At 35.9% G+C, this 15,518-nt stretch overlaps 1 protein-coding gene across 1 annotated transcript; it reads left to right on the top strand.

Annotated features, from left to right (window-relative positions):
* The first annotated feature begins 3,872 nt into the window (after window positions 1–3,872).
* LOC110458953 (39S ribosomal protein L48, mitochondrial-like) lies at window positions 3,873–14,014 on the top strand. Its single transcript, XM_021510948.1, has 6 exons — window positions 3,873–3,961; window positions 4,393–4,447; window positions 5,391–5,521; window positions 7,209–7,311; window positions 11,228–11,317; window positions 13,156–14,014. Exons 3-6 carry the CDS (start codon window positions 5,430–5,432, stop codon window positions 13,249–13,251), a joined length of 381 nt encoding a protein of 126 aa, XP_021366623.1. The 5' UTR covers window positions 3,873–3,961; window positions 4,393–4,447; window positions 5,391–5,429; the 3' UTR covers window positions 13,252–14,014.
* Window positions 14,015–15,518: the final 1,504 nt, after the last annotated feature.

The following is a 15,518-nucleotide window of genomic DNA, read 5'->3' as shown; positions in this document are numbered from 1 at the left end:
TTAAACATAGAACCATTTTTTGATAAGACTCCAGGAACAAAATATTTATATAAAATATTATCAAAGAATGATGAAATTCCAACAGGCAGGAAAAAATGGGCAGATCAATTTGACTTTGATAATTCTAATTGGGCAAATATTTTTTCCCTACCTTTCAAAATAACAAACGATTCAAAACTTCAGTGGTTTCAGTTTAGAATTTTACATAATATTTTAACAACAAATTCACTACTATTTAAGGCAAACATAGTTGTAAGTCCACTTTGTACTTTTTGTAAATCAGAGTCAGAAACCATAACTCATATATTTTGGGAATGTCAAAAAGTTCAAAATTTACTGCAGAGCTTGGAAATACTCTTAGACGCACTTTTGATTCCTTTTACTATTAATAAAGAATCATTTATTTTTGGGTTCTGGTCAATTAGAAATGAGTTCAGTAAAATTGATAATGAAATTAACATCATCATTAAACATTACATTTACAAAACCAGATGTCTTGAAACCACACTTAACATAAATTCTCTTATCAATTTATTGAAAGACCACCACAATGTCAAAAAATACATAGCAACCGCTAAAGGTGATGCTTCTCTTGAAAGTTTTTACAGAGAGTGGGGAAAATGGAAAAAAGTTTTACTTCTTTAAACTTAAATTGAAATGATTTCTATATCTAGACCCATTCATATCTATTAATGGACTCTTGAACTCTGACAGTTGGTTAATATAAAACTTTTATACTTGTTTTGAATAGATATTACTATCTTTGAGCAAATGTTGCCAATAAAACAATTGTCGATGATTTAATTTCAACTTCTTTATTTTTGGAAGGCCTGTCTCTCTCAAATCTGTCGTCCTTGTCTCTGTGTCGATTGTCTTTGTGCGTATATGTCTTGTGCGTCTGTCTTTGTATGTCTGTCTATCTGGCAGTTCTTGCCCATGTCTTGTTTGTCTTTGCCTCTGTGCACATGTCTACTTTTGTTTTGTCTGTCTTTGTTTTTCCAGTAATTATCTGTCTGTCTCTATTTCTTTCTTTCAATAAAACCACAACACATGACTAATAGGATTAGTGTTTATTCCAATGTTTTGAAATGACATCTTGGATAGATTGATAACATATGCGCTAATAAATATATACTATCATACTAAGGTACCAGGTAGTTGCTTGTGTATAATATATTGAATGATAGTGTGAGAACTATTCATATACATTTTTTTTAAATGTACATCATGTATAGAGATGAATATCTTGTACAGAACTGGTGTATATGAAATGTTAAATTATGAATGTTTCTATACAGATGTATGGTGTATATGAAATGTTTAATAAGAATGTTTCTATACAAATGTATGGAGTGTATGAAATGTTTGATATGAATGTTACATACAGTTGTATGGTGTGAATGAAATGTTTAATAGAAGTGTTTCTATATGGATGTATAATGTGTATGACTTTTTTTTTTTTTTATATATATATAACTGTTCTTTACAGGTGTATGAAATATTTGATATGCATGTTCTATACAGATCTATGGTGTGTATGAGTATATATGAAATGTTTGAAATAAATATGTCAGAAATTAGCATGCTCTGTTATGATCATGATAGTACACACGATCAGTAACTCAGATTAATATTTTCTTAAGACCCAATACTTAGAAAACTGGGTATATGGAATGAGTATGGTTAACATGAAATGTGTATGGTTAACATGAAATGAGTATGGTTAACATGAAATGTGTATGGAATGTTTAGGATGAGAGTACTGTGAAGTATGTTAGTCTCCCAAATATTGTCATGTGTATGTGCTTTGAAAAACTGAATAAAAATATAAATTAAAAATAAATAAATATATATATATATATTTAAGTACAGAAAACATGACTAGTAGATTGACTTATTTGTGTTTTGAAACTGCAAGTCGCATTGTATAAATGTAGACGTGCAAGTTAGCCTGCACCCCATTGTCCCACACGCCAGAACTTTTAGCACGATTACTAGCCGAAGAAACGGGAAAGAAGTGACTGAACAGATCGTCTAGCTCTGCAGCTATCACACTATCACATAAATTCATATACTTTAAATTGGGTGGAAGATAGGCTGCTACATGTCACAAGTTTAAACGCAGCCAATGTGTCTGTCATCTTCCGTAGCGAATGTAAACAATCTACCGGAAGTGTGCGCACCAGAAAACGGAAATCCCTGTCGCTTGGATATTTAAGTCAATTTGATTAATTATTGATATCTAAAGTGTATGATATTGTTTGAATAATTAAGAGATAGCTTTCTAGTTTCAGTAGTTACATTATATGTATATGTTTTAGGATTAACACAAGTTATATTGTACGTTTTTGTAAAGCAAGTGAGATTTCCGTTTTCGCGCGAAACAGAAATAGAATAGAAATATGACGTCTGTCGGAATTCCCGTTTTTCTCCCTTTTCATTAGCTAGAAGTTAAGGACCCAAATCCCAGCCTGCGGCTCATTTTATCAAGCTTAATTTATTGATGAGCTTATTAGGGCTGGTAACAAAAACCTAGCCAAGTCTTTCAATTTCACATTCAAATCTATCAACACTTTGCTGTCTGCAAATAACAAAAATCCATCGACCACATATCGGTCGTGTATATTCCCCTGAGGTTGAAATCAATTGACTCTACAGACTTTTCTTCTTCAGCTGCTGCGTTCCTCGATCTTTACATACAGTATGACCAACGGGGACCGGATTACTAAGCAATATGGTAAGCGTGACGATTTCGACTTTCTGGTCGTTAACTTTCCCTTTCTTGATAGTAATTATCTTATATATCTACTTCCCTTACATAAAGTGTTAAATGTCGCAGTTAATTCGGTATTCAAGAGCTTGCTCAATATCATAACTTCCATGAGAGATGTCGACTGCTGACGAGCAAACTTACAACACAGGGTTTCCAAAGTTGGAGGACAATGAGCAAGTTTTAAAGTCTCTATAATGATCTCATTAGGAAATAGACTATTTCGTTATTTGATATGAAGGTCGATGTTTCTTTATTGCGCTCATTAGTGTGCCTTGTTGTCTTGCAGTTTTTTTTGTTTGTTTTTTTTTGTCACTTCCAGAGTGATCGGTGTGATCGGACATGTACATTATACTTGGTTTAAGTTGATTGTAACCTGAAAGTGACACTTTTGTATTCTGGCTAATATTCCTTCGTTCTATTTGTCCTAGTTCNCTGGTTTATTTTCAGTTTCACTGAGCCCACAGTGACACAGATATTTGATTCTCTTACCCTGGACAGGTGTATCTGCTATTTTACCGGTGTGATATTTCCTTGTCTCACCCTAGGGTTGAGAGGGGGGGATTCCCCTATTCATAACAATGGTATGATGTCACTTCAACAATACAATGACGTCACATCAACACTCCATCAACGTCACATCAACCCTGAATTTAGCATGTAACATTATCATTACATTGTGTATATGATACACAACTGGAGAAAAGGGTAAGAGAAAAAGAATCATTCACCTCCTTGTGGGTGAGAAAGGGGAATCTCAACCCTCATGAAAAGATTCTTACNAGGATAAGAATTTCAAAATATTGGTAAATGTTCCCTTTGGGGCCCAACCCTAGCCCCCTGAGTATGGGNTCGTGTTTGGCAACTTAAGAATCTTCCCCCTCGGGTTGAGATTCCCCTATCTCACCCTCAAGAGGGTGAGAGATTCTATTATTGGTGAATGCACCTATGCACTACATTGAACAAGCTGCCGTGGATATGTCTTCCTAAAATTGTCTTCAAGATCTTAATTGTTAACTAGAGTTTAACTGTTGTGATTTTTTGGTTCATGTTTTATTATAAGAGCTAGACTGTTATCATTTTTCATTAATTTTACTTACAGGTTGCTGGATTATGTGTTCGGAGGATCCTTCAACAGAGTACTCCTGGTGCTAGCAATCCTTGTCCTCGTTGTATTCAACACCTTCAAAGGTTACTTACAGCATAATAATGCTATTCAATGTCATAGTCTTTATGTAGATAACAATATAGTAGATCTTTGTAAAAAAAAAAAAATATTTATAGAATATATACATAGTTTTTATGTAGATAACAATATAGTAGATCTTTGTAAAAAAAAAAAATAATAATAATAATAATAGCATATATATATACTTTTTCTCAAAGCTTCTCTGAAACACATAAAGAATGTTTAAGGTTCTGGGCCTGAACTAGTCTTTATATTATATAAAGATTATTTCAGGCCCAGAACCTTATTTTGGCTGGGGCTCCACTTTAAAAAAGAAATAATAAAATGCCACTTTGGATTCCAGGATTCCGAATCCTAGGTCGAATACTTTCAATAAAAGTTGCAGTGAGTATCTGTTTGAAGTGGATTGATGAACTCAGTTGTATGGTTTCAGGTTACAGATCAGCTGTAGTGCTCATGTAAAAAGCATATGGGAACCAGAGGGTCTGGTAGGTATATACATATATATGTTGACCCATTTCCAGTACTAAAAAAAGATATGACATATAATAATACCTATGTCTTTTGCTAAATTGTTTGCTCTGTTTGGAGTGGATGAACATATACAGTGTACCAGTACTATAAAACTTTGGTTAGATATATTTGTTTTATGAATATCACAGCTTTGAAATTCAACACAAATGTTGCCCAATGTTCTTTATATAAGTACAGATATAAAGGCAATTAAAACCCTAAGCATTCTTATTCACTGAACCATGCATTGGTAGAAGTAAATCTGTTTCTTTCTCTGTTTCCTATCTGAGTCTGACTGTATCAAACATTTCTTTAAGACAAAAATAGAAAAATAAAAATAGATATGGGCTGATGATGGATTAAAATTGAAATCGATCGTTTTGCCCTTTCCGATTCCAATTATTGATTACAAATTCCATTATGGATATAATTGGTTCTTCACTAAAATCAAAGTTTTTTCAATGCAAAAACATATATATTGAAAGTCATGATATATTCCTATGATTTTATCTACATGATTGAAAAAACTGTCTAAAAATTGCTTGAAATCCATTCATTAAAAAAAGAATGTAACCGAGTGTATAGTTAACAACTCTGTCTATTGATGTTATAGTAGTGTATAGTTAACAACTCTGTCTATTGATGTTGTGGTAGTGTATAGTTAACAACTCTGTCTATTGATGTTATAGTAGTGTATAGTTAACAACTCTGTCTATTGATGTTGTGGTAGTGTATAGTTAACAACTCTGTCTATTGATCATGATGTTATGGTAGTGTTCTCACTTTATCTTTGGTATTCAGTCTCATAAAATTATGAACCGATAATGCAGATCATCGATCGGTTTTCTACTTCTGATTACACACACACTGATTGCCCATCACTGACAATAACCTGACAAATATATATATTCTTTTTAGAATAAAAGGCCTCTGGTTCCAGAATACGATACAATCAACATGAAGATGTACTCCTACGACTGTACTGTGTTAGATTCCTTTGCCAATTATGCAAAGCAGCTGGCGACAGGTTTAGAAATGGATGTATTTTTGTAAGTTATTACATATCAGGTTGTGATAATCATTGTTAAGGATGCTGCTCCACTGAACTGTGTTTTTTCCTATACACAGTAACCTCCCCTTAACTTCCGTTTGGATATAACTGTAAAACTATTGTGTGATCAGGACACTTCGAATTCCAGAACGATATTTAGCAGTCTGAAGTTCAGGGTTTGAATTCAGGTCTAGCCCCTGTGATTTTTTACAATTAGAACACTGTTGTTCATAATATTTTGTTTATTTCATCTTTGTTACCCATTTCTCTAGTCCGAATTATTCTGACGTTTTATCAACTTTTTTCATATCGGTCTGTCGTCGATTAACGTCAGAACTCCGGCCCTCTATAATATGCGGGAAATATGCGACCCGTGCCCGGAGCGCACTTCAAACTGATATTTTAGAAACAAATCGTCAATTTCACACACATGTCGCACATGGATCGAAAGATCTATTCTTTATGTACTAGGTGGTATCAATAACATGTTTCAAAGATCATTACGAAAAGTATTTTCCAACGTTTTCTATACCAACCCATGTTTTTAATGGAAATTAGGCCATGAGCAATGTCACATGACTTGACGAGATCTCGCGTTACCGAAGGTATATCCCAACGTTATGACGTAAGCCGGCGAGATTTTAGTCACATGGCATTAGAAGGCGGGCTATCAAAAAAATAGAGTAAAACAGAGTAAGTTTGAAAAAATATGTTTTTAGTGATTGTATTGGTTGTTTGAGGCATGTAATTTATGTTCATCTTGTGCATAAAGAATAGATCTTTCGATCCATGTGCGACATGTGTGTGAAAGTGACGATTTGTTTCTAAAATATCAGTTTGAAGTGCGCTCCGGGCGCGGGTCGCATATTTCCCGCATATTATAGAGGGCCGGAGGGCTGACGTTAATCGACGACAGACCGATATGAAAAAAGTCGATAAAACGTCAGAATAATTCGTACTACCATTTCTCATGAAGTCCTGCAGAGCAAGGTTTTCTTTTCAGAAATGATTTATCAAAGCCATAGTCGTGCAAGAAAAAACTGTTGCCAGTACATTATACTTTGTAACAGTGGCACAGGGATCCTTAAATTGGTACAAATTGGTAATTTGGTAACAGACACAATTTCTGGTAGTAAACTATCTAAATTAAAAATAAGATAAGATAAAGCCTGTCTATATAATTTCAGTTGTATTTCTTGTTGTTTTTAACTTTTAAAGCCACAAATTGTCTTGAAAATATCTAACCGGTAGTGATCCATGTGAGAAAAACCTTCAAATTTGCATACATACCGTAAAATGTGCATGTTTGATAACTCCAACCACAGATTCTTTTTTGACAAAATAGAAAAGAATTGGACAATTCCTTACAGTTTTAATGACATTACAGTCCAGTCTTAAGAAATAAGTATATAAACATACAAAGATGACCTCACAAGTGTTATCACATTAAAAACAGTGCTGAATGTTGAAATATGGAAATTAATGAGCATTATGGAAGCAAACAATATTGCAGGGCTCTCAAGTTATAAAAACAAAGCCTATTTTTATTTAGATAGAAGTTTGTTTATAAATTAGATAATCTTAAACCAGTGAACCTGTTAAGTATCACATCATGTACATGTACTACAAAATGCTGGTTATGTGACAGTTCTTTGTTGTTACTCTGAGATGGTTTTTTTTGTCAGGTATCCTGTACCACGACAGACCCACGTTATAAAGACATATCTACCATATTCAACAATTGTAAAAAATCAGTACACGATGGACACATATGAAAGGGTTATACGAGTAAGTATTTGTAAATTTAAGATCATCAATCATTTGGTACAACATAAGTTACAGAATGTGTTTAAAAACTGGCACCCACAAACAGACACTCTTCTGTACCTCTGTTTAGATGTGACGTCACAGCACCCACAAACAGACACTCTTCTGTACCTCTGTTTAGATATGACGTCACAGCACCCACAAACAGACACACTCTTCTGTACCTCTGTTTAGATGTGACATCACAGCACCTACAAACAGACACTCTTCTGTACCTCTGTTTAGATGTGACGTCACAGCACACACAAACAGACACTCTTCTGTTCCTCTGTTTAGATGTGACGTCACAGCACCCACAAACAGACACACTTCTGTCCCTCTGTTTAGATGTGACGTCACAGCACCCACAAACAGACACACTTCTGTCCCTCTGTTTAGATGTGACGTCACAGCACACACAAACAGACACTCTTCTGCACCTCTGTTTAGATGTGACGTCACAGCACACACATACAGCCACTCTTCTGTACCTCTGTTTAGATGTTACGCCACAGCACCCACAAACAGACACTCTTCTGTACCTCTGTCTAGATGTGACGTCACAGCACACACAAACAGACACTCTTCTGTTCCTCTGTTTAGATGTGACGTCACAGCACCCACAAACAGACACACTTCTGTCCCTCTGTTTAGATGTGACGTCACAGCACACACAAACAGACACTCTTCTGTTCCTCTGTTTAGATGTGACGTCACAGCACCCACAAACAGACACACTTCTGTCCCTCTGTTTAGATGTGACGTCACAGCACCCACAAACAGACACACTTCTGTCCCTCTGTTTAGATGTGACGTCACAGCCCCCACAAACAGACACTCTTCTGTACCTCTGTTTAGATATGACGTCACAGCACCCACAAACAGACAAACTCTTCTGTACCTCTGTTTAGATGTGACATCACAGCACCTACAAACAGACACTCTTCTGTACCTCTGTTTAGATGTGACATCACAGCACCCACAAACAGACACTCTTCTGTACCTCTGTCTAGATGTGACGTCACAGCACACACAAACAGACACTCTTCTGTTCCTCTGTTTAGATGTGACGTCACAGCACCCACAAACAGACACACTTCTGTCCCTCTGTTTAGATGTGACGTCACAGCACCCACAAACAGACACTATTTTGTACCTCTGTTTAGATGTGACGTCACAGCACCCACAAACAGACACACTTCTGTCCCTCTGTTTAGATGTGACGTCACAGCACCCACAAACAGACACACTTCTGTCCCTCTGTTTAGATGTGACGTCACAGCACACACAAACAGACACTCTTCTGTTCCTCTGTTTAGATGTGACGTCACAGCACCCACAAACAGACACACTTCTGTCCCTCTGTTTAGATGTGACGTCACAGCACCCACAAACAGACACACTTCTGTCCCTCTGTTTAGATGTGACGTCACAGCACCCACAAACAGACACACTTCTGTCCCTCTGTTTAGATGTGACGTCACAGCCCCCACAAACAGACACTCTTCTGTACCTCTGTTTAAATGTGACGTCACAGCACCCACAAACAGACACTCGTCTGTACCTCTGTTTAGATGTGACGTCACAGCAAACACAAACAGACACTCTTCTGTACCTCTGTTTAGATATGACGTCACAGCACCCACAAACAGACAAACTCTTCTGTACCTCTGTTTAGATGTGACATCACAGCACCCACAAACAGACACTCTTCTGTACCTCTGTCTAGATGTGACGTCACAGCACACACAAACAGACACTCTTCTGTTCCTCTGTTTAGATGTGACGTCACAGCACCCACAAACAGACACACTTCTGTCCCTCTGTTTAGATGTGACGTCACAGCACCCACAAACAGACACCCTTCTGTACCTCTGTTTAGATGTGACGTCACAGCCCCCACAAACAGACACTCTTCTGTACCTCTGTTTAGATGTGATGTTACAGCACACACATACAGCACACACATAGAGACAGAGAAATCCTGTATGACTCTATATACATAGGATGAAAATTAAATGTCCCAACCTGGTCTAAGTAGATGTACCAAAGGGTGGGGCGTTTCTGTCCTACATAAGAGAGTTATTTTCATGCATTGCTTACCAATTTATTTAAAATCAAGATATGTAGCCCCATCTTGTTGTGAACTGATTTTATTTTGAACTGTTTTAAAAAAATCTTTACCAATGGAAAAAGTGTCTTAACACTAAAAAAATTTGGTTTACCTTCAAAAGTATAAATCTAATACATACAATGTAATTTAAAAAATGATAACTACTTCTCAATGATGAGATTACAGTATTTAAGGAGAATCCGTAGTTACTGTAACGTTTTTAGGCATCCCACTTCTGACACAAATTTGTTAGGTTTTTAGGCATCCCACTTCTGACACGAATTTGTTAGGTTTTTAGGCATCCCACTTCTGACACGAATTTGTTAGGTTTTTAGGCATCCCACTTCTGACACAAATTTGTTACGTTTTTAGGCATCCCACTTCTGACACAAATTTGTTACGTTTTTAGGCATCCCACTTCTGACACAAATTTGTTACGTTTTTAGGCATCCCACTTCTGACACAAATTTGTTACGTTTTTAGGCATCCCACTTCTGATACGAATTTGTTACGTTTCCATTTCGGACACCATCTCACTATTAATGTAGTTGTTAATTTCTCTATGTTAAATGAAAGTCCAGTCGTTCTGACAAATGCTAGAGATAAAATCACAACATACAAGTTTTCATAAGGTTAACTAAAGTTTTATTAACAGGAATTTAATCAATGTATTTGCCAAAAGTTCAAGTGAATAAAGTTACCTAAAATGTACTCCAGGAGGAAAACTTGTAATCCAAATAAATTTGACACACTTAGAAATAGTCCAATTTAAGATCAAATGAAGAAGACTGATATTCCTTCTAATATATATAGTTAAGATCAAATTACTATACGTCCGGAAATTTCACTCAAAAGTAATATAACTAAATAACAACTGAGGTTTACACTTATTCAACTAACTAATACTCTATACATTACAAATGACTCCATTACACTCCTCGCAAGTCTACTGAATACTCTCGGAGTCATTATTTACTCTCTCCATAGGATTCTCTCAAGACTCCCCTTTCTCTTCTCAATCTACTCAAAAACTCCATTCTCAACAAAAACTCCTCATCTCTCGACAACCTCTTAATTCCTCCGACCAACTTTTGATCTCCCCACTCTTGATCGCCCCGACAAACTCCCTAACAATCCTTTATATAGGTACAACGTTAAGATACTGACATATTATACTAAATATACTCAGATCCATACTAAACTTAGCCGATGACATCATATACTATATATAACTAGAGACAAGATAAATTAAAGATAGAGCTACATCTAAATACAAACTATGGAAACCACCTAGTACTAAATACAGGGATCGTGTCTAATAATGGATCAAGATGTACAGGTAGAAAAATCTATTAATTCCAACAACTGACCAACTCATTAAATATGCAAGCCCTTCCCATTTACTCCAGTAATGACCTCATACCTATTAATACACCAGTCTCTCAGAATGACCACACACCTATTTATAACTATAACCCTACTGCTGTCTGAAGATACCACACCAGGGTGGCTCATTACCTTTGACCTTATCAATATCTACTCAGCTACTGGACCCTTATCTCTGAGCTATAAACAGACAGTAAATCACCAAACAGACCCTCTAAACTGACTAACCTTTAAATTGAGAAAACAAATAACATCCATCCTAATTAATGAAACATAAACACAAATAATAATCACTTGTTAAAAATTCCACATTACCAATTTTTGTCATAAAGTGAGATGTAATCTTCTGTCTGCGAGATCTTGGTCAGTTCAGATTCACTTTTACCCTTTTCTTTGTAGATGCACAGTCTTCAATCTACCAAATTGCCAATATTTATAGAGATAATGCGACGGAATATTCCATCAGGCATAGATATTCAATTTAAACAGGTAAGTTGCAATAAGTCAAAGAAAACATGAAGTTGCAATAAATCAATGAAAACATTAAACTGAAAAATAAAATCAGGTAAGCAAAAATAGATATATGGAAAAGGATATATAATATACAACATACTCACCCAAACTTGTGTCCTTAAGCCACTTTCATTATCACAGGGGTCAGATATTTTGAAAACTTTTAAAAAGACCACATCATTTTATTGGAAAGGTTGGCTAGATACCAAATATTTTCACGAATATTTAAGTTTAGTACAGTACTGGGCAAAGAAATATGACATTGAGAATAGTGTATATATAGAGAGAACAGTAGCTTGTTGTTCCTGCTGATTAATTAGGTTTTGGGCTGGTCAAATCACCCTTCGTCCATGGTCCCTTCGTCTACCCGCCCTTAATTAGCAATTCTTGTGATTACTTTTTCTCACCATGTACTGAATGGATCTTCTCAAATTCCATGTGTATGTTCCCATTGGTCACTAGTTGTGCATGTTCAGTTTTAAGATTGATCAGAAAAACAAAATGGCTGCCAGACAGACATCTTGGAATTTGCCAGTGATATTTCTCAAGAAGTACTTTACAGGTCTTTCTCAAATTTCGCGTCCAAGTTCCCCTTGGTGCATGTTTCATTTTTAGACTGATTGTAAAAATCAGATGGCCATTTTGGCAATTGAGAGTTCAAGATTGTAATCACCATTTCTCAATAAGTTCAGACAGATCTTTCTCAAATTTCATAGGTAGGCTCTCCTTGGTTCAGTTGAGCATGTTTCATTTTGGGACTGATAGGAAAAACAAGATGGTCGCTAGACAGTCAACTTGGTTTTGAGATTTCAGGTTTGTTATCACTATTTCTCAAAGAGGCCTTGACATCTTTCTCAAAATATATATGATAGTTCTCCTTGGTCTGAAGTTGTGCATGTGTCATTTTGGGACTGATCAGAAAAAACAGGATGGCCACTAGACATTTAACTTGGATATTGAGATTTCAGGTTTGTTATCACTATTTCTCTAGAAGTTAATAATGAACAATGACTTCACTTTGAAAGGCTACTTTAGATCTCAAACCCATCATTGTATAAGTTTTGATCAAAGGTTACCACAAGATACATTTATTGTTGACTATCAATCAAACAGATGAGAGAAATTAAAAGAGAAATGACAGGGAAATATCATTCTCTTACCCTGGACAGGTGTATCCGCACTTTTACCGGTGTGAGATTTCCTTGTCTCAACCTAGGGTTGAGCGGGGGGGATTCCCATTTTCATAACAATGATATGACGTCACTTCAACAATACAATGACGTCACCTCAACACTCCATCAATGTCACGTCAACCCTGAATTCAGCCTGTGACATTAACATTACATTTTGTTTATGATAAAAAATGGGTGAACAGGGTAAGAGAAAAAGAATCATTCACCCCCTTGTGGATGAGATAGGGGAATCCCCTATCTCACCCCCAAGGGGGGTGAAAGATTCTATTAAACTGACATGGAACTAATAAAGATCTTATGATGGTTGGACACAAGATCAATATGAAAACTCTTGTGTAAAATTGTTTCATAACATTTGTTGAGAAAACAAGTACTCCCCTTGGTATTTGGTACACTGCTTTCAGACCTGTCCATCTTTGTCGTAGCATAAGTGGTTAATAATCTTATATCAAATACATAATCTATTAAAAAAGAAGAAAAAAACCTTTTAATACATGTCTCTGAAGCTGAAATGTGTTATGTACACCAGCTAACTAAAAAAAAAATACATAGAAAACTTACACTTTCAAACAGAGATGCTCTATATTAACGGGTCATATTTGAACACCTTTATCTTAATAGCATACAGAAGAAGATGACGTAATACGATATATGGGTGATCAAGAGAGAAAAGACATATTATCCAAATTGGACGACGTACAAGTGAAGAGGGGGTGATCTGCCTCAACAATGCTCTTTCATTGGATGATCTGTATACCTTGGCATTGTACAATGGTACCCTGTACATCATGTTAAAAAGGACACGTATTAATAGAGATTTCCATCAAATTCTAATACATACAAACATTATGTGCCAGAACTGACGATCAAACGGTGAAAATGATTTTATATTGCAGTTTTCAAATATACCTGGCTTTTTGTGAAGGGCCGTCTGTGAATCAATTCACATATCATTGTGTAGGGAAAACTTCAAAAGTTACAATTACTAACGAATGAAATGAAATTGTCCGATGAAGAACTTGTACATTATGTAAATTAGGGCAAAATGTTTTTTTTTACAATATTTAAATAAACTTCTTACACCTGGGTTGACCTTAAAACTTACATCAAGTAGTTCATCGTTAAATATAATGTGTACATGATGTACTACTTTCCGAGAAAAAATTACACTGATAAATTAATTAAAGAAATCAGTATTTTGGCAGGAAAATAAATACATCTTGTCATCTTAGCTTTGACCTGTACTATGCAGGAGGTGTCCGACATGTACCAAGCAGGGCCCTGATGGGCCACCGTTGCACAGCAGGAGGTGTTTATATGACATATACCAAATGGGCTCTTCTTGAAGAGCCAGGGTAGCAATTGATTTAATTATCATATGAAGTATGCACGAAAGAATGTTTGACTGTGGTATTGTATGATTACATAAATTTACATACCTAGGGTGTATAATTCTTTTATTAAAACTTTGATATAAAGCGAGATCCGCGTTTGCAGTCCTTATTTCAATCGAGAAGGCCAGACAAAAAGTTATATGTGTTTCCAGTAACATGTTGGGAAAATTTAAGGTAGGTAACAAGTTTTATTTTCAAAGATAATTTTATGTGTTTTATATAGGAAGCCAGGTGATCTTGACATGAACAGTGCTTCTTTGAATATTGCTTTAAAAGTTTTGGGTACGCACAAAAAATTAGGGTAGGTAGGTTTACCGGTAACATCAAATATTTTTGTTTGGCCTAAACCTGAGATCTAGTTCCCCAGGTAAACAAGAGGCCCAAGGGCCTTAGCGGTCACCTGTGTTATATCATAGGTACTAGTAGATTTATTTTATTGTTTAGGTGTGATGAGGAAATCAGCATGTAAACTAAGTGAAATACAATACTTGTCATGTCATCAAAGGATAAGAATTTTAAAATATTTGTAAATGTTCCCTTTGGGGCCCCGCCCTAGCTCCTTGGGATGGGGCAGGAATTCCAATTTTACAATGTAATACCCTCATCCACCTAAGATGATTCTGACCAAGTTTGAATATTTTTTTGCTGAAAATGGATAAAATATACCCAAAAGTGATATTTCCCTATATAAACTAAAGTAAACTTTACCCCCTCCCCATGAGGGAACGGATGGCTCAGGGGTCCTGAAATTGACAATTTCAATAAAGCTCCTGCTGATCTTTCTATACATGCACTGAAATTAACTGTAGTACCTATGAGTCTGAAGAAGCAGATTTTTGAAATATTGGTAAATTTTCCCTTTTGGGCCCACCCTGGCCCCTAGGGTTGGGATAGGAATCCCAATTTTACATTTTAAAACCATCTTCCTCTAAGGAAAGCTTAGGTGACCTGAAAAATGTAATTGCAATATGACCATTCTAACATCACATACTGCTCTAGCAACACACAATATAATGATTCGGTAGCCTAACATAAACCTTTTAATAATGCAGCACTAGATCTAATAGGCCTATAGCTGTGCCATTACTTTCAGATTTAAATAGGAAGCTTGGCCTGTATCACTCAGCTAGATATTAAAGCAACCATGACAGTCTTCTTTTTAAAGTAATAATGCAAATATTTTTCCATTTTTTGCTCAGCCTCTTGAGCAGACCAAAAGAGGGGACAGCAGCTTTCCTTTACTTAAGATTTCACTTCCTTGCCCCAAGGATGCTTCATACAAATTTTGTTGAAATAAAGTCAACCTATCCATATGAGTTGTTTTTCAGTATTTTTAGCCCACCATCATCTGATGGTGGGCTTTTCAAATCACCCTGCATCCGTGGTCCGTCGTCCGCCGTCCATCCGGAAACAATTCTTGTTATTGGTATTTCTCAAGAAGTACTAAAGGGATCTTTCTCAAATTTTATATGAAGTTCCCCTTGGTCCTTAGCTGTGCAGGGCAACTTTTGAGACTGATCGGATAAACAACATGGCCGACAGGCAGCCATCTTGGATTTTGATAGTGAAAGTTTGTTATCGCTATTTCTC

The sequence above is a fragment of the Mizuhopecten yessoensis genome, unplaced genomic scaffold (genome assembly GCF_002113885.1).
Source record: "Mizuhopecten yessoensis strain PY_sf001 unplaced genomic scaffold, ASM211388v2 scaffold9871, whole genome shotgun sequence".
In the NCBI taxonomy this organism is placed as follows: Eukaryota; Metazoa; Mollusca; class Bivalvia; order Pectinida; family Pectinidae; genus Mizuhopecten; species Mizuhopecten yessoensis.
Note: the sequence above shows the minus strand (reverse complement) of the source record. Positions and strands in the feature narration are given on the sequence as shown.

What these genes read in the sequence shown, in the direction of transcription:
- LOC110458953 (XM_021510948.1), top strand. Translation starts at nt 5,430, where the DNA reads ATGAAGATGTACTCCTACGACTGTACTGTGTTAGATTCCTTTGCCAAT. An exon ending in TTAGAAATGGATGTATTTTT is followed by an intron (nt 5,522 to 7,208) that starts GTAAGTTATTAC and finishes TTTTTTTGTCAG; the next exon opens with GTATCCTGTACCACGACAGA. An exon ending in CATATGAAAGGGTTATACGA is followed by an intron (nt 7,312 to 11,227) that starts GTAAGTATTTGT and finishes TTTTCTTTGTAG; the next exon opens with ATGCACAGTCTTCAATCTAC.